Raw genomic sequence first — 22,528 nt, 5'->3', positions numbered from 1 at the left:
ATGTATTCGAATAGTATGGTGTGAATTATAAATCAAGTTCTTTATGTTAATTTGTCAGGGTGAAATCTTGTAAGCTATTTTTGACCGATTTCACACCATACTATTCGAATGTATCAGTATTCGAATAATAACATTCGAATGATATTCGAATAACATTCGAATACATCAGTATCATAATATTTGAATACATCAGTATCATAATATTCGAAGTTTATTCGTAGCACTCGAATACTTGTAAAATATTCGAATATTAAATTATTCGAGTAGTCCCAGCCCTACACTTTAGAGTGGGAATAAAACTTAATCCACGGTTCCTGGTAATAAATAATTATTTAATAACTTAACTCTTGTCACACTATACATCGTTATAATCATCGCAATACAAAACATAAAATCGTAGGATTCACTGAGCGGCAGTTTTGAACGACAAACATACGCCTTTGATTCGACTTCTAGACCTGGGTAAATAAAAATCAACTAACCCTTCGCGATGTAACATAAAAGTTTATAACATCTATTCGTCAATCGTCAAATATTAATAATTGATACTTGATAAATACTACAGGTTCCCACACACCATTGCAGACAACAGAGTCCACGCGGCGTCGTATTAATGTTTGAGGTCGCCTGTGTAAGATAACGCTTGAGCGATAATAAACCATTTTAAGGCCCGATCATTTTTTTTTCTTTAGACGATGTCGTTAAATTTGTCCATTCGTATTTTATGGTTATACATTTCGTGTTACGAGCTATAGCTTTATCAAGTATTCAGTTGCGATACAGCCTACAATCCTCGTGTCTCTTATTGGTATGCGGACGACTCAAGAATTAAAAGTTTCCTACGAATCAATTTTAAATTACGTATGTAATTGCAAATGAACTTGTCATTGTCTTTCAAAATTTTACTAGGTGCGAAACTAAGTATGAACGATAATTACTACAAAAGGTAATCCTCTCGTGTTAAGTATTCTCGTCTAGAAGTCGTCTACGAAGGGTAGGTACAGCGACAGTTTAAAAAGGTCATCTCTAATATAGAGACAATGAACAATCCTACATTAATTTATACGGGGTGTCTCCGTCAGAAAGCAATTAATTAATCCTACAGGAAAATGCAGCATCGCGATACAGGAAAAATTTCAAATGATGCAATCCCGTTGAATAATTTTCTATCTAGAGGCACAGTCCTTGAAACACCCTGTATATAATATTTCCTATTAGAAAAATCGAGTTTGCTTTGAAAAGGCCGCCGGTACTTGCTTAGAAAAATATATCAATCGTGGTTTTGCGCAATGATCGACATCTCGATCGCATTTCTTACTTCTATGTATACGCATACAAACGTCCCCTTTACACGCAGCACACATTTGAAGAAACTCACTGATAAACACAACAATTAAATTAATTTAGCGTTTAATTCTTCTGCAAGGTTTAACTCTTCATTTCGAACGTCGTCAGTTTATTTCATATGACATTATGTACACCAAAATCTTCATCAATACGATACAATCGTGAAACCTTTGTTTCCGTATCTAATCAAGTATTACTAAATATTAATAAGTTTACATTACTTTACATAATTTCTAATATACATTTAGCATTTCTTCCGTATTAAATGTTTCCAACGAATCGGACTTTCAGTTATTAGATACAGAAAACGCTTTGTAAATCGCAAATTATCTAAGTGTATCGTCAGGAATTATACAAACTTTCACTCAGAAGTTTTTCACCCTCGAGCGGTTATTACGTAAGTTATACGCGTTTATTTTTAAAAGGCTATTTGCTTCACAACGCTCATCTCACTTTTATTGGGAAACGAAGAGTTAAAACGACGCTTTAAATTCTAATACTGCCTCATTCCTTCATTGAAGCCGATTTAATATCATTCTTACTGTTACTAAACAGTTTCAGTTTGGAGCAATGATTCGCAACTTTGAGCGTAACGTTGCTAATCATTGCTCGAAAAAAATATCAGAAACGACCGAGTTCTATGAAAAGATATTCATTTTTACTAATCAATTCGGCGTTATTTGAGACATTCGTAATGCACCCTTAAGCCGGGAAGCCACCGGGAAGCTAAGCTATGCTTTGCGATGCTATGCTATGCCATGACGTGTTTTAAAAAAATTAGCTTCAATACATTCTTATGGAACCGTTTCCACCAAAAGCTTCGCTTAGCTTAGCTTCCCGGCTTTAATGTTTTTAAATTCTTACGTTACGAATATCGCGTTGAACGTATCTGTTTCATTTGTTCTCTAAATATTTCTAAAATTGGAAATTTCGATTTTAAGTTTACGGTAAAAATATTTATACAACCGAAGAGACTAAAACGATTAAGATCGAGGAATATTTTAAACATAATGAAAATTTTGAACCGGGCATTTCCGATGATCGTTAGTAAAAATCGTCTAAGAGATTAATTGGTCCGAGCAGGATATGTAAATGGTACCCTGGCTCTTCAACAAAAATTTCAAGTGACAAAGAAACTCGGTCGAATAGTCAATCTTTTAATATTATGCTTTGCTGACTACGAAAAGATTACGCGCTTCCGGCCATCTTTTGAAATCGCCGCTTCTGCCGACAATCGAATGTTGGATACCTTTTTAACGAAATATCGCGAACCGTTCTCAATTGTTCACGAAACCTACGAAAGTGTAGCTTCAGAAAAATTCGCTAGCTACATTTGTGTATTTCACAGTAACTGCGAATACAGATTCTGATACAGGTTATTCTGGAACGTATAAAAATAAAGATATTCTTGGACATTTCTGATTTCTAGAGTCAAAACAGCAGAGCCAACGCAACCCCGTTACATTACAATATAGTTTGGAAATTTCTACTAATTAAAAACAAAACTATAATAGTAGTTGTACTTTTGGGTACCTAAACTATTGAGTGTTTATGAATCATGTCCCTACACGTAAATTATAAATAAATTCATTCGTTGATGAAATTTTAAAGCTTTCTAAAAGCCGACAGGAAGGACCCCAGAAATCAGAAGCGCGACGTTAAATATCATTTCTTTAAAGAGCGTATGGGTATTCCGCAAGGTATTTTTTAATTAACGGTGGCAAGTGTTCAGTGGGTAGTTTGCGCCTGTTTACAACGAGCCGGGCCAAATGACTAAGAGATCTAACTTCCTTAACTAACGGTTTCGTCAAATAAATTTCGCTATAAAGTTGCCCGCTATAATCCACCCAAACCTCCTTCCTATGCTCGTCAACGCTTTTCGAATATTCTACGTAGTACTCTAGCATCTTAATCGGGCAATCAAATAGTGGAATCGCAAACGCAAGTCTGGGCTCAGCATCGAATCGAAACTGCCCTACGAAATAGTGAACTCTGACAGAGGTAGGTCCCCTGGCAGTTTGCACGGACACAGCGAAGGTGTATCTGCTATCTGAGCTGTCCCTCATCAACCACCGTCCAACCGCGGCGTTTTTCAATAAATTTTCACTTTGCTGCCAGCTAAGCCCTTCGTGGTACCAACCACAAGTCTGCAGAAGCCTTTTAACTTCGCAGAGCCTGGCTGCATCCCTATCTATCATGTAGTTGTCGAAACTCCAGGGGCAAGGCATTAGCCACGAGACTGGCGTAGTTGGGGTCCTGTCTCTTCTCTCATCGAAGTTCTCTTCATTGTTCTGGGCCTCATTTTCCTGCACCAGACCGCCGCCGTTAAAATTGTTTCTAGTTCTAGAAGTTGTGCCCGCTGAGGAGTTCGGGGGGTTTGTAGTCGCAGTTATATTCACTGTACACTGCCCTAAGCTCGCAGGAAGTTGTACAGTCGCGTTTACTTGAATCTGAACTCCTGGATTGGGATCTAAAATCGTGGAATTACGATTCTCAGAAACTGGGGGGCTATTCGACTTGACTTGGTATAGGTTCTGGACATGGCCGCAAGAGCAACTGAAGTCTCTTCCTTGCTTCGATTCTTGCTCGAGCTTCTGGGAACTTTTGTCTGGTTGGAATTGCACCACTGGCACGCTATTCACCTGGAAACTTGAGAGAACTGACTTCTCCTCGCAGTTACCCCCTGTAACGTTCTCCACTGAAGTCTTCCCATCTGCCTTCTGCAGTAAAATATTTCTACGAGTCCCTGGTAGTTCTTGGCACCCACTTGGAGGTAGCGAGAACATTCTTCCTGTGTGATCCACGGGCTCTTGTCGATTCTTCGATTCTGAAACCAGGATCGAAGCTTCTTGGCTCTCAGTAGATAATGGCTTTTGCATAAAGCACCCTCCGCCAGAGAGTTTTGGACGGACTTCCATGTGCGGTGTCTGCATGAGGACCCCGGAATCTGCACTTTGAATTAAACAGCCTCCGGATTGTATGCTTGGTGTTGTTATTGTTACGCTTCCTCCAGTTAAATCGCAGCGCGTTGTAATTTGACAGCCGGAACTTTGATTCTTCTCGATTCCCTCGTTGATTATCGGAAATCCAAGTATTTGTGCATCTTTCTCAGATCTTTGTAGGAAGCTTTCCTTTCGCTTATCAATTCTTGGCTTCTCCAAATCAAGGGCCGTCGGTGGATAGTTGAAAGAATTGATAATAGGTTGGCTATGAATAATAGTTGGAGCATTTATAAAACAGCCACCACCACTAGTATATCCTTTAGGAACCAGAAGGCCACCGTAGTAACAGTTTTTCGGATGAAGTAATGTGTTATCCTTTTCCATGTTCTGGGACTCGCAACAACCTGGAGCTGGAAACCGGTGGCGACAGTTCGGACACATCACTGTCAACATTTTGTGTGGTTATTTTATTTCCAGCATAACAACAGTCTGGATCTGCAACAAGAAAGCATACACGGTTAATTAATATACAAGTTCTTGAAAAATAAAAAATAACGTATTCAGTTATGCATAAGATTGCTTTTATAAAATACTAGCGTCCCCGCCTCGGCTTCGCCCGAAATATTAGCGTGACTGATTCATAATCTGTAAACTCAAGAGAGCCCTCGACAGCAAGCGAGAAAGCAACGCTCGCCCGGTCGCCACCTGGCGGTCGCCTCGCGAACTACTATTATTTAAAAATCATTATTTTTAAAAGATAAAAACGTTAGAACCTTCCTCTCGCCAAGACGAACAAAGTGATGTAACACACTTGTGGGTACAGTTCATATTTACTGAGAGACCGCAGTTCAAAGTATGCAACTTCAATTTTATAGAATAGCATAGATTTCACTGGGGTTCGAATTCTAATATTTAAGAAATATGTCTTTGGTATATCCATACATTTATTGCTAACAATTTCGACTATTTGTATTTTTTTATATCTTCAGAATAGACATCAAATCTTAATATTCCTTTTTACAAAAAAAAAAAAAATAACAGACTTTTACGACGTTTATTGGTGTTGTTCTTAGAATTAACATGAAGCAAGAACTATTGAATATTATATAGTACATATTCTTTCACTTTATTAGCATACAAAAAACTATTCTCATAACAAATACATCATGATACCAAAACAGCCTCTGTTTGGAAATGGATATTACTAGCTTTACTACTCGGCGTCGCCCGGAATTTAGATTCTGATTTTATAAACAATTTTTTTTTATTTTTGTATGAAAATAGTCGCATTCATCTGGATTAGTCAAACGTGATTCGTGACATTATATTTACAAAACAGAATCAGCGCTTCAAGTTTCGATAGTTTTGAATTTTTAAAGTTTCGAAGTCTTGCAAAAAGTTTCGGATTCGAGTTCCTAGAATTTAAAAATTAGGCCCGTACCCATTCCTACTTATAACCAATAAGCTTTCCTAAATTCCTTTCAACACGAATGCACAGAAATCAAGAAAACATAGTTGTTGTGCAAGTATTTCAATTTAAGAAATAAGCGCGGTAAGAACATTAACTCTGTCGACTTGTAAAATAACTCATTACTAGATTCGACAATTATAATTAAATAAATGAAAATAATAGTAACAGCAACGATAAATTACATTTATTAAAATATCCATTAATCAATTTTCTAGAACCAAAAAAAAAACAAAAAAATAAGATTTAAACAAATCCCTTTCACTTCTGGAATATATCTTTTCTGAAGATAATTAATCTGTTTATGTAATCTCCTGAATTGATATACGTAAAATTATAATTTAACAGACTAAAATGCTGAAAATGAATTATTAAGCGATAATCCTATTGGAGGAAGAAAACCAAATTTAACTTGCAATAAAAGTTTACAATGCGTGGCAGTAAAAACTAGAATAGATGTGCTAATCAAGCAACTAAAACATATTGAATGATTAGTGGGTAGACTTGCCTGATGTAGTATATTCTAATGAAATGCACCAACATATGTCTCATACTAATTTATTACTGCACATGTCAGGTAGACATAGCTAATAGACATGATTAACGATACAATTAGTAATACACCGAGGTAAACTTAATATTAATTGAATAATATTTCAGAGAAAAATTATAATAAATTATATTGGATTATTATACATTTCCTTTTTTTCAGTGGCAGATTTAGGGAGGGGGGCATGCCCCTCCTTCAAGAGAAAAATACTTATTTTAATTTGCAAAATACTTATTTTAACTTAGCAATATAAGGGAAAATATGAAAATTGATACTAAAAAAGACTTTTTCATTTAGCAGAAAAATATCGGAAAGGTCCCTGGTTTATTTCTTAGACCTACGCCCCCCCTCCCACCCTCAAGAAAATCTTGATTCGCCTCTGCGCCCCCCCCCCACCCCTCCCGAAAATCCCAAATACGCCCCTGCTTTTTTATGAAATTGACTTCGACATACTCCTTATTCCAGTCACGTATCATGCGAGATTATTTATAAATGACTGGTATAATTTACGTAATTGACCGCATTACGCAAGCCATTTTCCATGAAAAACCGTTTCAACTAAAAATACGATCACGAGTGCGTAATATTGTATTCGTTGCAATTGTAATTCGGCCAGCAATTTTTCCTCAAATTCGAAAACTTTTTGGAACTATTTCCCGTTGATTTATTCGACTGTCAATGTTTCCATTTCCACAATCCAAGATCAACAGTATAATAAGTAGAATAAAATTCACAAACAATTTCAAAATCTAATTACTCAAAGATTTTACTAAAAAGTAAAAAATAATATTTCCCATTATTTAATCTACAACTCTCATATTTTTAATTCCACGCCAGATTTACACAGTGCAAATGATGAAGCGCCGACTTAAAAAATATGAGAATCGTAGATTAAATAAGGGAAAAAAAAAATTTTTTTACTTTTTAGTGCATGTTTATTATTTTGAAGTCGGTTTTAATTTTTTTTAATTTTTTTTATTTTTAATTTTTTAGTTTTATATATATTAGCACCACATGCTGAGAAGATATGCGCGTATGTATGTAAAATAATAATAATTAGGTGGCAATAGTCTTTATTATTAACCAGAACTGGCAAAATATTGGGCCAATACTGATGCAGTGTAGGACCACCGGGGCACCACCCTCTTTCGAATAAAAAAAAGATCATCAAAATCGGCCCATATGCTCAGTAGTTACGGGGGGACAAACATAAAAAAAAAATACATACGGGTCGAATCTATAACCTCCTCCATTTTGAAATCGGTTAAAAAGCCACTACATATTTTTCTCAATTTATTCTCTCCTCGGTATTACGTTGCGCTCGAATTTAAAAAGTAATTATGGGCTTTATTCATCTCCGGCTTCTTATTCCAAGAATAAAGTATGTCGCGCAACGATCCCTGTTATGACAAGAGGCTCGTCACAGGCGTAGAAAACAACGAACAATTGTGCGTCGCATTGTAAGTAAAAGACTTCCAGTGAAAATTAATTATATCCATTCTCCTTAAAACACTTCCCATTCGTACAGCAATTTACAGAAGTCATTCCAGTAAAAGGTAATTGCCTGCTGGTTGCACAACATACGGCCGACAATTTTTTATTAATCGCACCAACGTATTTCTATCCTGTGCGTAAAAAATCCAAGAAACATCTGCAATCGTGTTCTCGCTAAACTGTAATCGCCGTCCCACTCAACCGTCGTTAACGGATTAACGCGTTCGTAAAATCGATACCACGAAACTGCGGTATAAAAAAATAAAAAATAAAAAATTAAAACCGACTTCAAAATAATAAAAATGCACTAAAAAGAAAAAAAAAATTTTCCCTTATTTGATCTACGACTCATATTTTTTAAGTCTACGCCATATTTACACAGTGCGAATGATGAGGCGCCAAAAAATATGAGAGTCTTAGATTAAATAATGGAAAAAATTTTAACCTTTTTTAAAAAATTTTATTTTTAACTTCTTAGTTCTATATATATTGACACAACATATTGAGAAGATATGCGCGTACGTACACAAAATAATAATTAGGTGACAATAGTCTATATTATTAACCAGAACTGGCAAAATATTGAGCCAATACTGCTGCAGTGTAGGACCACCCTCTTTCGAATAAAAAAAAGATCATCAAAATCGGCCCATATGCTGAGGAGTTACGCGGGGACAAACATAAAAAAACAAAATACATACGGGTCGAATCTATAACCTCCTTTTTGAAGTCGGTGAAAATTGCAACGAGTACGCTCGCGACGGGGCAAAGGGAAGGACAAAAATTCGTCTAACGAAGGATGGAATCGATTTCTCATGAATAATATCTCAGGATCGGCGAGTCACTCACTCGTTGACATAAGAGTCCGTTAACCTTGCCAGTGTCTCGTCGGGTTATTTAAATAATCGACCAAACGCTCGCCAGCCGTGGTACGCGCAACTTCCACGTCCGACTTCGCGCGATTCATAGTTTATGGCCAGGTGTCGCATTCTCCCGTGATCTGGACGGAAATAGAGACGCATCTCTTTCGACACATTGCGCGCACGGGCACACTCCGCAGCTGCCTGCCTTCTTTTCTCATTGTGTGTTTTAATGGGCCACGTGGCATCGGGATGCTCGAGTGTTAGTAAAGCGGCACGGAGCCGCTTTTCCACGAACGTTTCGCAACGCTAGAAGGCCAAGCCCCCATTTAGAAGTTGTTCTTGGCCTCTCCAACTCCCCACCGCCGCGCCGCGCGCTTAGCCCCTCCGCTCGACTGTCAGCCGCTGCTTCCCCACCACATCCCCCGTCCATTCCCCGCGCCAACCACTACTGGTCTTTCCCTCTATCAATCGGGCCATGTTCCTCGGAGCTTTTTCCAAATATTTGTCCACTTCGTTGCGAGATATGGCTGCTCGTGTAAGTACGCGATTTAAAACGAGCACGGGATGGATAACGAAAATACACATTCCGTTACTTACCGACTATCAAACAGCGAAAGATTCAGTCCATCGACGAAGCAGCGAAATAATCCGAACCAACGAAATTTCATCGACACGTTCGGACGCGAAAGTTCTGTATGCATATATATGTCTCTTCACTCGCAACCTGTTATTTGTTTTGACGGGCGCGCTACGGGCAAGAGGAACGATTTATCGGTAATTCGATAATGCCGGGGGAACGGAAACAATGCAATTTAATATAGCGCTATTGCCGGGCAACAATAGGCATCTTTATTCATGAAGCAAGAATTCTCTGCAATGCAAATACTTCATTGTAATATTGTAACGCTTTAAAATGTAAATTACGCCAGCGACTTCCGTTCTTCTGACACTGACAAGAATTTCTGACACACTATTTTTCACAGGGAATTATAAATTCTGACCCGTACTTCCGTCTTCTTATATCGTTATTCTGGTACGGCTTAATTCTCCAACGGCTCGACAAAAACGAATGCAAATAATACAGCGTCGATGAAGCTTCTTGTAGAATGCTGCCCCGCGCGAGCATTGAAGAAGGAGAACGAATGTTTTTCTTGTAACGCAATATTCCAGTGAATGCAACACTTTCGCCAGAATTATCCTGTCACGATTCGCAGTCGGCAGTTCCGCGATAAATATTCATCGTTTCGAATAAAAGGAGCGAGTCTGCTGGTACCGATTTCGAGAAACGATTTCGCGTCGCGTCATCGACGAATCGGTATTACATTCGGAACGCACACGAACGCCCCCCCCCCCCCTCTTCCCGGCCCGAAAAATCGCCGACATGCTTTTATTTTTAATTCTACTTAGCGATGTAAAATATACTGTATCAGGATCTCAGACGACAGCCATCGCGATAACATTTCCCAGGAATATTTAATCCTCCCGAACGCAGAATCGATGGAACTCAATCCGTAAAACTTAATTGATTTGATAAGGTGGAAAAAATAAGATATGAAAAAAAAAGGTAGAACTACAAGTATATATGTAAAAAGAATTCCACTGAACTTTTATATCAGTCGAAGACATGAATAACTATAAAGTATCTTGTAATTTTATTTTTTTTTTGCGGTAGTAAAAGTAACTTGAAAATAGAAATGTTTGATTTTTTCTCGGCAGAATTATGTTTAAGAAATACAGGTTCATTTTAAAGTGACTTAAGTCACATTGAAATATTAAAATTTGCAATCCTGTGAAAAAGAAATTATCTTTATATCAGATCATTTAGGTACCTGCTTTCCTGGCGAGTATTTAGACTACAGTTTTAAGAACCTTAAAATACTAGGGCTGAAATTATATAAAGATAACCTCCAAACGTCTAAATAACCTCAGACTTATAAAGGGCAAAGATGTCCGCTTTCCGAGAAACACGTTGGATTTGGCTCTGTTTCGACGAAACTGGGCATCGTGACGTAAACGAATAAGGTTAATGCGTCAATAATAGGACTATTGCTGCACTACGCGTCTCGACACAAATGAAGATCTTTATGGGTACAACGTTAATACAGAAGTGGAAAAATGTGGATAGTAATTGGTTTCGTCGTTGAACAATTAGAAGAATATACTTTTTATTTAGCACCTCTTGTATAATTCGTACGTTTTCCATAATTTTGCTTCAAAACATACGCAACAGTACATTTCACAGCCCATATACAGGGTCAGCATTTTATCTTGCAACCCGCGCTCGCGCGAACACGTAAAATGGCAACAGCGCCTCACGGACGCACTCCACTACTACAACCATGCACCGTCCGGCGTTCGGAGAACTGCCAGCGACCGCTGGACAGCAGTGATGCCCGGGCTTCGAAAATTTTAAGATAGCCTTTTTCAAATTAAAGAATTTGGGGCCTTTTTCGTATAACTTTTGAACTATAAAAGATATCGGGATGCAATTTGCGCCGAAAAAATGGGGGGAAATTACTCCCTCTTAATGATGGATAATTTAACATATTTTACGTTTACTTAATTTTTCTGTTATCAATTTTTTAACCATAATTATTGTGAAAAGCTTTTGCAAACTGTTTATTTGATACTGTATTTAATGCTCTTTTTAAAATTAATGGTGTTGATAAACAATAAGCTAGTTGTTTCAGTATCATTACTTTCATAAATAGAGAAATTAAATTTTTATTGAATTATGTGCTAGTTTTTCAGACCTCGGAGTCTATTGTTCTGGTTTTCTTTTTTATAAATTTATTCTTAACGCAGTGCGTGCATAGATCGGACGTAAGGGGTAACTAATGGGCCGCGTCTTTGATTGTAGCGATGTTTGAATTTTTTCTAGAATTTTTGTGTATGAATGTTTTAACATTTTAGATGCGCCATTATTGTGTTTTTTACACGCAGGTGCCAAAAAATCTCTCGCTGCAGCGGTATAGCGCCGCGGTCAACCCTGTCGTAGCTAAAATTTTTTAAATTGAAACTGGTACGAGACCAGTCGACATTGTTTTTTTTTTAAACCTCATTACAGTAATCTGGAAGAGACCATCCTAAAATTCTCGAAGCTCGGGCATCACCGCTGTCCAGAGGTCGCTAGCAGCGCTCCGAACGCCGGGCCGGTGCGTGGTTGCAGTCGAATGCGTCCGTGAGGCGCTGTTGCCATTCTACCTGTTCGCGCGAGCGCGGGTTGCAAGATAAAATGCTGACCCCGTATGTGCATTTATCTCATTCGTTTCGTAGAATCGGCGCTGTTTGTTAAGTTGCCGGACATCTTCTCCCTGATAAATTTCATTAATGCAAAATTCATTTTAAGAACGATATCACTGGCAAGAACGATAACGTACACAAGTATTGCACACATTTTAATTACTCGATAGTGCCTGCGTAAGGCACTGATACAATTAGATACAGCGAACTGCCCGCAGCATTAAGATAGTACCGAAATAAAACATATCAGAGGTTCATTCTTAAATTACTTCATTAAAGCGAAGAAAATGCGCAGGACAATATGATGAATGAAATAGAATTGCAATTAGCACAGTAAATACTATTGAACGTAACGGCGAAGTTTAAAAAATAATGTAATAGCAGACTGTACGAAATCCAGAAGAGGAGGAAACCAAAACAAAGAAAATGAATTTTACATGGAAACGTGGGAACGATGGCGGCTATGTATTAATCTGGTTTAGCGAAGTATTGACAAAGAAATATGACGATGATTTCTCAGGAAATCTATAATTAGACTACCCCTTATGAACTGCCGCGTAAAAGAAAGAACTTTTTATCTGGATTACTGCTACGATCTAGAAATTCACAATATTTGTGTGGAAAGTGGGAAACTGAGTGCTAATCAACTACAAACGCCTAATTTATTTACTAGCTTCGAGGAATTAAAATAAATTATCCAACTATTTTTCACTCTTTGAAGCGGTGAGACAAATGTCACAAAGAGAGAGTAGTGTTGTTACGTAGCACGCGTAATTGCATACAGGATAAAAGGTGCCAAAAAAATTGCAGTGTTTACCCAAACAAATACATACGTCTACCAGGAGCAACTGACGAATTGCTCAGGGCCGCAAAAACGTGTTTTCATATTCGCGACTAAGTTATGCGACGTATGTATAGTAGGGTGGCTCTTATTTTCGACTTTTGAATTTTCTTCGGGGCACCGTCCAGAATAGTTCCAAATAATTAAAAAAAAAATCCGTGTAAAGTGGGCCCTTAAACATTTAAATCATTATTTAACAGCTCGCGAAGTCGATTTTATTAAATATCCTCCAAGTTATTGATTAAATAAAAAAATATGTCAAACAAAAGTTGTAGATCCGGACATGGAGCATCTTCTATGTTCTATTACTTTTTCTTGTGCGACAAACGGTTTTCGAAAAAAGTCCGAAAAACTAAAAAAAAAAATTTCCTTCAAATTTTGAAAGTTTAAATGCTTCTAGAACACTTTTTATTTATGAAGGCGCACAAAAAATGCAAAATTAACAGAATAGTGATTAAATCTGTGCAGAATATCCATCAGTGATGATCAAGTGGCCCAATATCTTTGTTCACTGAAATTCACTCTGAAATTTTTCCAGTTGGTATGAAAAAATCCAGAGACGGTTGGAATGCTGTTAATTGTTCTACGCTAGTAGCGATGGGTATCGAAGAAAATGAAAAATGAAATGAAAGGTTATTAATTTTGAGAGGTGGGATTGTTGAAAACTCAAACGACAAGGCAAACTACTAGAACAAACTGAAGTATGCTAGCATCACATTCTGCAACGTCAAACGCACTTGTTCCCTGTTTATAAAGTAACTTTGAAGAACGAGCGATAGCTACTGCAGGGAAACCACATAGTATGATGCAAGTTACATTTTAATTCTAACACCCGAATGATAAAAATTTCATCATTTCATCATAGCACACTTCAAGAATACTTTGTGCATATTACACGTGTTTCTTACATCTTATATGTGACATATTTAATTTCCATATTTTGATATATTTTAGTTTTCCCAATATCTGCAATCTAATTATTCTAACAAGTCTAAGCAAAACTCGTTCAATTTGGAGAAATAACATTTTTAAAGGTCATCAATAATTTCAATATTGGCGTATAATATTGCACTTGGAAGTATTTAAAAGGAATTAAAAACTCGGCCAGAATTGTCCCTAGTAGCACACAATATTGAATACATCTACATCCAATATTCAAAAGAGGTTCAATCTCTTTTTGATATTTAAATATACATACAATATTTATTCTAGATTAAGAAGCAAATATTTTTCTTCCAAATATACTAGAAATATTCATTTTATATTATGAAAAAAATATTTTTCAAATATAAAGTAAATATTTATTTAATGGTAGAAACAAAATATTTTTTCTGAATGTTCGGGAAATATTCATTTTATATTAGGAAAAAATATTTTTTTCAAATATAAAGTAAATATTTATTTAATAGTAGAAAAAAATTCCGAATGTTCGGGAAATATTCATTTTATATTAGGAAAAAATATTTTTTTCAAATATAAATAAGATATTTATTTAATATTAGAAACAAAATATTTTTTTCAAATATAAAGTAAATATTTATTTAATGGTAGAAAAAAAATTCCGAATGTTCGGGAAATATTCATTTTATATTAGGAAAAAATATTTTTTTCAAATATAAATAAGATATTTATTTAATATTAGAAACAAAATATTTTTTTCAAATATAAAGTAAATATTTATTTAATGGTAGAAAAAAAATTCCGAATGTTCGGGAAATATTCATTTTATATTAGGAAAAAATATTTTTTTCAAATATAAATAAAATATTTATTTAATATTAGAAACAAAATATTTTTTTCAAATATAAAGTAAATATTTATTTAATGGTAGAAAAAAAATCCGAATGTTCGGGAAATATTCATATTATATTATGAAAAAATATATTTTTCAAATATAAATAAAATATTTATTTAATATTAGAAACAAAATATTTTTCTTCTGAATGTTCAGGAAATATTCATTTTATATTATGAAAAAAATATTTTTTCAAATATAAAGTAAATATTTATTTAATAGTAGAAATAAATCATTATACGTATAATACTTAAACGGTGTGTCCTGCGACACCATGCAAGGCTAAAAACAGTTATCTGTCTTATCGCGGTCAGCCACTAAATTCGTAGAAATCAAATGTTTTCCGCAGTTATAAACCATACCACGAGTATCGTCAAATATTATTTCACGGAAGCGTGCGGGACATATTTCGATTCATGACGCCAACCGACTTTGTTATCGAGCCTTCTTTGAAATACTTAATGGTCGTTAATCGATGACTGGTACGCGTTATCGAAATTCAACAGTGCGTGTACAGTTGCTTTCAATAATGTACTGACATCAAGGGGCTACTTCGTATGTTTCATAAAACATAATGTAGTATAAACCCTACATACAATACGGTTTAAATAAATAATATACAATTATTTCTCGAACTAATAAATACACCAAAAGGTCACATACATAAAATTTGTTTTAATTTCGAGAGACAAACACAATATGGCCCATGAATTTTCTGTAACATTTCTCTCTTCAATTTCAATTTAATCTTCTTTTTACGCAGTAATACACATTTATTATTTCCGTTTTAAATTAAATTGAACGTTCTCTATTTCATTAAATACGTCTCCAAACTCACCTGGAATGTAATAAAACAAATTCCAGGAGAGAAAATATAAAAATGACAATTAAGCTCCTTTTAACAATTTAGAAAAAAAATATTATAACGCATTAAATTATTTTACTATACCAAATTAAACTTTCTTCCAAATGAAGCAACCTATATTAAAAAGAGCTTCAAATTACGATATAATTTGCAGGCTACAAAATTACCAGAACATTTTATAACAATTAGAATTTCTCCATTTTTTGTAATTCGAAATACATTTCTACACTCTATTTGAGGCAGTGAGAGTAACAACAGACTAACCCGCATTGAAAACATTTTTTTTCCTTATTTTATATTCAGTAGAGCCTATTTGAATACATTATTACTACTAATTAAATTTTAAAAAAAATGTGGATTAGTCCGTTATTGCTCTCACTGCCTCATTTGTCTTTGTTACACATTTTTCTTTGCATAAAAAGTATGTCTCCGTTAGCTTGAGGCGGATTTGAATATACTGATATGGAATATGCAATATTCCAATTAGAAGACAGTTGTGCATGCCTTTAATTACTGGCACGGCTTTGTACACGTTTACTAACGACGCAGAAGGTGCAAGAAACGAGCTAAAAAATAATCACGAAACCTAATTTAACAAAATAAAAAAACGTATATTTCAGTGGTGCGTCTTTTGATATGTTCATTAATTTTTCATCCTTTTATGTACCAGAGCCTGCGTCTTTATTATTTCTCGGCCATCTGTTCTGTTCTGTCGGTGGAATGCTAGGGGGAGTAGGAACGGCAGAAGGAGAGGAGGAAGGGAGAAAAATCTTGAGACGAGGAGGACTTCGCGGAATTGGACGTGGTAGTTTTATTTGAGGAAACAGAACGAGACCCTGGCGAAGGACCACGAAATTAGAAGAAATCCCGGGGTACGCACGTTTCTTTCCTTGTAATTCAATGGATTCGCGAAGAAGTCATTACACGCGCGTGCATTCGAACGAGAAGTGAGCACACACTCGAAACTTGTGTACCAGGATGCGGAAGATTTATGAATTCCGAAGAATACTAAGAAACCGAGCAAGATTATTTGCAAAATGTGCGGACGGAGTAATTAATCGGCAGGTATTTAAAAGAAACGGCAAGTGAATTGGCAAGAATTTGTATCGCCAGCAAATAAATTAATACTTGAACGTCGTCCCAGTTTATCACCCAATTATTAAATACCGAAGTCATCAGAACACGTCTCGATAGAAATACAACTACCGCTCAGAAGCAGTCGAACGCCTCTTACATGTGCGTGCGGTAAAAAAGAAGATAAAACATCTTCCTCGTCGTAATCGCTTCATTACATTTCGCTATCTTGAAACTGATTTTGCAATTGCAAGTCCAACCACTTTGTGGCAATTTTAATTTATTTGCAATCATTATGATCGACATATTAAGGGGATTTTTTTTTTATTTTGTTCTTTGAATGTTCAACCTTTCAGGAATAGCTGTTTAAAAGGATTTGTTGAAATTCGTAAAATTTCTGAAGTTACAGGCATTTTGGTAACACCCAGCTCACGTAAAACTTTAAACGCGTTTTTCTCGAAACAGTGTGCTCAGAACGGTGGGACCTGTATCTCCAAAAGTTATTATCCGATTCGACTGAAACTTTTTTTAGTTTGAAGAATATACTTCTGGCTAGGGGTTGTACCAGAAAAATATACGAAAAATTGAAAATTTATAATTTTCAAAGGCGTTGGAAGGATGAAAAGTATTGGGAAAAAGTGATTTCAAAATTCAAGTGTCGTTATCTTCTAAAAAAAATGTAATTTTTGTAATTTTTTTTGGTTCACCCCCTAGCCAGAAGTATATTCTTCAAAAGAAAAAAAGTTTCAGTCGAATCGGATGATAACTTTTGGAGATACAGCGCCCACCGATTTGGATCAATTTTTTAACGCCTTGACTTTAACGACTCCCCAGTGCCGTCTGCAATGATTAATTATAAAACAAAAAATATATTTCTATAATTTAAGACATCCTTAATACAATGCAAAAAATCGCATTAAATTATATATAGTAGTTTTCCTGTAATTAATTCCTAAAGATCACCTATTTTTTGGGGCTCTAGACTGGAAGATCCCCTTAACGCAAAGTTACAACAAATCCTCTTTTTCCACCATTTCTTAGGTAATAACTGAATGACTTACACTCGAAATATAACAGCATAAACGGTAACAATAGTATTATCAATGGATTAAAATGGAAAGATTACAGATATGATAGGAGAGAAACGACTGTGCTACATTTTATTCTATTTTCTCTTTTATCAAGCGTGATGATAAAATCTTCTGAATGATAGTTACTATACGTATTACCTCCGACAATTGCCAGAAGAATAAATTCTTTAGGTAACAAGGGAATAAGGAAACAGGTTAATGCTAATAAACGATTATTCTGTGGGAATATTTATACCGATAACGGTGGGTCGCTGTTCAAGGAGGAGTGCATAAATTCGGCGAAGAAAAAGCAACGAACGAGTTTTACGATGCACGGCCCCCGATGTTACAAGGTGGTTCGAAAGCATCATAAATCGAGGGAAGGGTTGGGGGCCTACCCTGGCTTCGAGGGGTCTGGCTAGAAATTCGTCTTCTTGGAAAACGACGAACTGGGCTGATGACCTGTACGCCAGCGAAATACAGTTCGCCGTAGCGAATGCTAATTTTACTGGTCAACTTCATCGATGTCTCTCCTCTACGGTGCTGCTCAAGCTACAGTTCTGTCCAACAACGATGGTCGCAGAGAATTAAACGACATAACTAGTTTTTCGCGTAAATTAAAATTTTTATTTGTTGACTGGGTATTAGGGTAAAGTGATCAGACGTCCCGCATTTAAGCCCTTTGTTCCTCATTGAAAAGTGCCCCGCAAAGTGTCCCGGATTCAGAGATGGGAAGAATTTTTATTTAAATAAAATTTTGAATAACGACTAAAAGTTAAAAAAAATATTATCATCCGTTAACTCTAGTTAACTTTATTCCACACATGACGAATAATTTTTTTTCACTTTTATTCGTTGTTTGAAATTTTATTTAAATAAAAATTCTGCCCATCTTTGCCCGGATTGGACTTTTACATTTTCGCAGTGGCATAAAGTCCCGCAAAGTGTCCCGGATTCAGAGATGGGCAGAATTTTTATTTAAATAAAATTTTGAATAACGACTAAAAGTTAAAAAAAAAAATTCTCATGCGTTAACTCTAGTTAACTTTATTCCACACATGACGAATAATTTTTTTTCACTTTTATTCGTTGTTCGAAATTTTATTTAAATAAAAATTCTGCCCATCTCTGCCCGGATTGGACATGTAACCTTTTACATTCTCGCAGTGGCATAAAGTTACTGTTTCCTTTACTTTTTTTTGTTGTGAAAAAAAAATTTTTAATTTCGTTTCAATGTGTCACTTTATAATCACAAGTATGTATTTTTAAATATATTGTAAATGCTTTAATAAACTACGGAAAAGATCTCCTCACGGATCTGTGAACCCCCTTTTCTTTTGCTTGGCCCGCATTGTAACAGAAAATATCTGGTCACTTTATATTAGAGACACACACTAAATTTGAGATACGATTTTTTATTTCTGAGGTGCGTCGAAAAAATTAATTTAAAGTGATTTTACAGAGAAATATATTATATTAGAAAAAGTGTCCACTCGCTGGAAACAAAATATTGAATGCAACAATTTCTTAAAATGCGAAGCTTATTAAATTCGAGGAAATATGTAACAAGTAGAATTTTTCAGAACCGTTTAATCGTTTATTAATCACAATTCTTATTATCAGTGTCATTATCTGTTGAAGAAGTGGAAGTGAACATAGTTGCGCATCGAAACCGATAATTCTCCATTAATCTCTGATTTCTACTTATTAACAATTACTAAGAGTAAACGGTAGTAATAATTTTACAAGAAATTTTAATGGAAATTTTTCTTGGCAGTTGAGGAAAAATAACTGTGCATTTAGAAATGTATGGAAAGAGGCGTGGATTGGATTTTCAGATGAAATTGGACGCAGCTGTACCGCGACTGATGTGGATAAATGGGGTTTACGTGAACCGCGGCTAATTGAACAGTCACCACTCTTGAATGGCGCTGTAGCTGGCCTCGTTATCGGCAAGATTTCCAGCGAGTATAAATGAGAAGAGGTTCCCCGAATGAGTGGTAACACGGATTTTATCTCTTACAGATAAGCGTAAATTTTATTTTACAAGGCTTCGGGGAAACAAACCTGCTTCCGTGAACGATCCTCTTTTGTTATTACGAGTATTTAGAACGCTAGCACCCCCGGGCTCTGATGAAATGTCAACAGTTTATTCCTCCTATCTTTTTTTATGGCGTAGCAAATTTAGATTGCTGTGTGAATATAATATAAATCGTTCCAAATCGTTTGTTTGTCAGAACGGGTAGAAGAAAAAATGCTTATTAAATCTTTAAGGGTCCTTTTGACTTAAACCAGTGACTTATCGAGGATTTCACCAATTTAAATTATAATTGATAATAAGTACATTAACAGAACAGGACAAAGAATTTTGAGACAAATAATGCATATATATATATATATAAATTGGACGTTCTTGTAAATTTTTGCAAGTTACATTATTTGTCCCAAAATTCTTTGTCCTGTTCTGTTAATGTACTTATTATTAATTATAATTTAAATTATATATATATATATATATATATATATATATATATATTTGCAAGTTGCATATATATACAAAATTTAATTTGTTATACAGTACTACATTTTTTATATTTAGCAAGCCTCGTCATGGGCGTCCGCAGGGGGGGCAAAGGATCAGTCCCCCCCCCAGCTTTTAAGAAAAAATCGCTTATTTCCCAAAACTGAACTTAATTTAGTTTATACTAAGAAAGGGAATATTTTTAAATTTCGGTTTTAAATTTTTAATTAAATTGGCACTATTAAAATAGGTTAAAAAAGCAAGAGGGGTATATTTAATTCTTTACCATCATGCCAAAGTTACCCCCCTCTGAAAAAAAGTCTGTGGACGCCCCTGAGCCTCGTTAAAGACAGCAAAAAGTATAGGGCAAAACATGAAAAAAAAAACAAGATTTACTTTAGATTTGTCCGCCAGGATCGCTTTTATCCGAATTACTTCCTCCTCTCTGCAGTTCTCAGAGCAATGAACTATTTAGGTCATTTTCTCAGTAGGAAAAATTGTTCGAGCCTAATGGATAATTGCACACTCTTTGCCACTCATTTGCTGGGTTGCTGTTGTTAAGGTGGCTACAGAAAGTGTTGCGATGCCATAAATGACTCCAACGGACGGTTGGTTCTCAGTTTAAATCATTTTAACTTCAAGCGAAGTGTTATTGAGAATTTACAAGGGGTAACAGTTTATGATGTGCAAACATAAAGTTTCCTACTAATTTTATTATTCCCGATTATTTATTACCAACGCTTTCTGGTATAAGTTTCTTTGGGAACCAAAGAAACTGCGGATAAGTAAAAATGAGGAAATAATTATATGTTATTGATGCACATGAATATTGCCTTTTTACTGAAATTCCAGAAACTCATTTCCATGCGTTACACGTGACAGAAAAAAATGCACTGCATCCATGTCCGCAGAAAATTATGCTTTTTTTCAGAATCTAAAATTATTAATATTTATGTTTTACGAAGTAGCTCGTCGTTAATTATAAATGACGTAATAATGAATTTTACCACGACTATCCACACAAATTGAAAATAAAATATATGCAACTCGTGCATACAAGTTGTAACAACAATTTGCTTCAGATTTTTAAATAATTTAAATGTACGGTTTACGTCATCATTCAGGTATTAAAGTTCTAATATTAAAACAATGACGTATTAATTAAAACTGTGAATAATTAAAATGATCTACAATTGATAATTCTAATATCAAATTTTGTAAATTTGGCTGAACATATTAGAAAAATGAAATAACACAGGCTCAAGACGCCAAATAGAATGATGATTACAGTTAAATGCTTAAACCCAATCAGGATGAAATCACGTCGCAATTCAAGTAATTGAATAATAGCTCATTAGTTATTACAAACTGCAAATCGCCTCAATTAAAAATTCTGTCGGATAAAAGTAGCAAGTGCTTCGCAGCTGATTATTACTTGCAATGTTTACATTAAATTCTACATTCTTTGCGAACAGTTCCACCGTAATATTTCACAGAAATTTATAGCTCACACCTTTTTTTGAAAAAAGAAAAAAAAAAATATTACGAGGCATTAACTGCCGCGAGAGTAGAACGCCGCAGTGTTTCGACAAATTGTAGGCTTCTTTTATTTTCGTGAGCGTATTTCTTTCGATGGCTTAGTTAGAAATGCTCGTTCTAGGAAGCAGGTCAGAAGAAACAAAAAAAAAAAAAAAGAACGAGACAAAGTGACTCACGCCTGCCTTCGTGCGTATGCGAAATGTCGAAGGCTTTCGAACGTTAAAGATACGATCAACTTGGAATGGCAATACATTTTCTCGTTAAAGCTATTGATTTCGTATAATGCGAACACGAAGTTTACAACGCGTTCCGAGAACGATGACCTCTAAAACAATCACTGAATCGTAAAGTGCGGATAATCGCGGGAGCGCATTAAAATTCATAGGCCGGCCGTCGAAACGAATGCAAATTTATAGGGTACAATGGTCGAGGCGGAAAAATTTGCCACGCAATACCAAATTCTCGTGAAGCTAGTAAAAAAAAAGTGACTCGAGGAATTGTTGAGAGAAAAAAAACTCCCTTACCGGGTTATATTTTTGTGAATCGGCGAGGACAGCCGGGAAGAAGAGATCCCCCCGCGAAACTTTCTCCGAAAAGACACTTCCACTTTCACCTCGTGTCTCCAAAATAGCTCGAACCACTGCCAAATATAATTCTCGCTCGGCGCACAATAGAAATTCCCGATTGTCCGGGTCTTTTTAGATTTCTTGGGCGCGACGAGAGGAGAAGTCTCGCGTAACAAATTGGTCCAATTTCCACGCAACTGCACAAAATTTATTTATCAACGTTTATCAAGGGAGATGAAACGAACAGACAAAAATATAAAACACTCCCCTCGAGGCGAGAGCTGGGACAGTACTGGCGCTGCTACCATTGAATGAATCTATAATTGCTTTTGTAGGGGACGAAGTGGGGG

At 35.6% G+C, this 22,528-nt stretch overlaps 1 protein-coding gene and 1 long non-coding RNA gene across 2 annotated transcripts in view; one reads left to right on the top strand and one right to left on the bottom strand.

Moving 5' to 3' along the window:
* Positions 1-22,528, top strand: part of LOC143367769 (uncharacterized) — a 231,249-nt gene that overhangs the window by 38,140 nt on the left and 170,581 nt on the right. The gene's annotated exons all lie outside the window — the stretch shown is intronic.
* LOC143367721 (uncharacterized) lies at positions 312-22,479 on the bottom strand. The gene is made up of 2 exons (XM_076809838.1): positions 22,137-22,479; positions 312-4,784 (listed from the first exon to the last, which is right to left on the bottom strand). The coding sequence occupies exon 2, from the start codon at positions 4,740-4,742 to the stop codon at positions 3,021-3,023; it is 1,722 nt and encodes a 573-aa protein (XP_076665953.1). The 5' UTR covers positions 4,743-4,784; positions 22,137-22,479; the 3' UTR covers positions 312-3,020.

This window comes from Andrena cerasifolii, chromosome 4, assembly GCF_050908995.1.
Source record: "Andrena cerasifolii isolate SP2316 chromosome 4, iyAndCera1_principal, whole genome shotgun sequence".
Classification (NCBI taxonomy): domain Eukaryota; kingdom Metazoa; phylum Arthropoda; class Insecta; order Hymenoptera; family Andrenidae; genus Andrena; species Andrena cerasifolii.
This window is presented reverse-complemented; position numbering and strand designations above follow the sequence as displayed.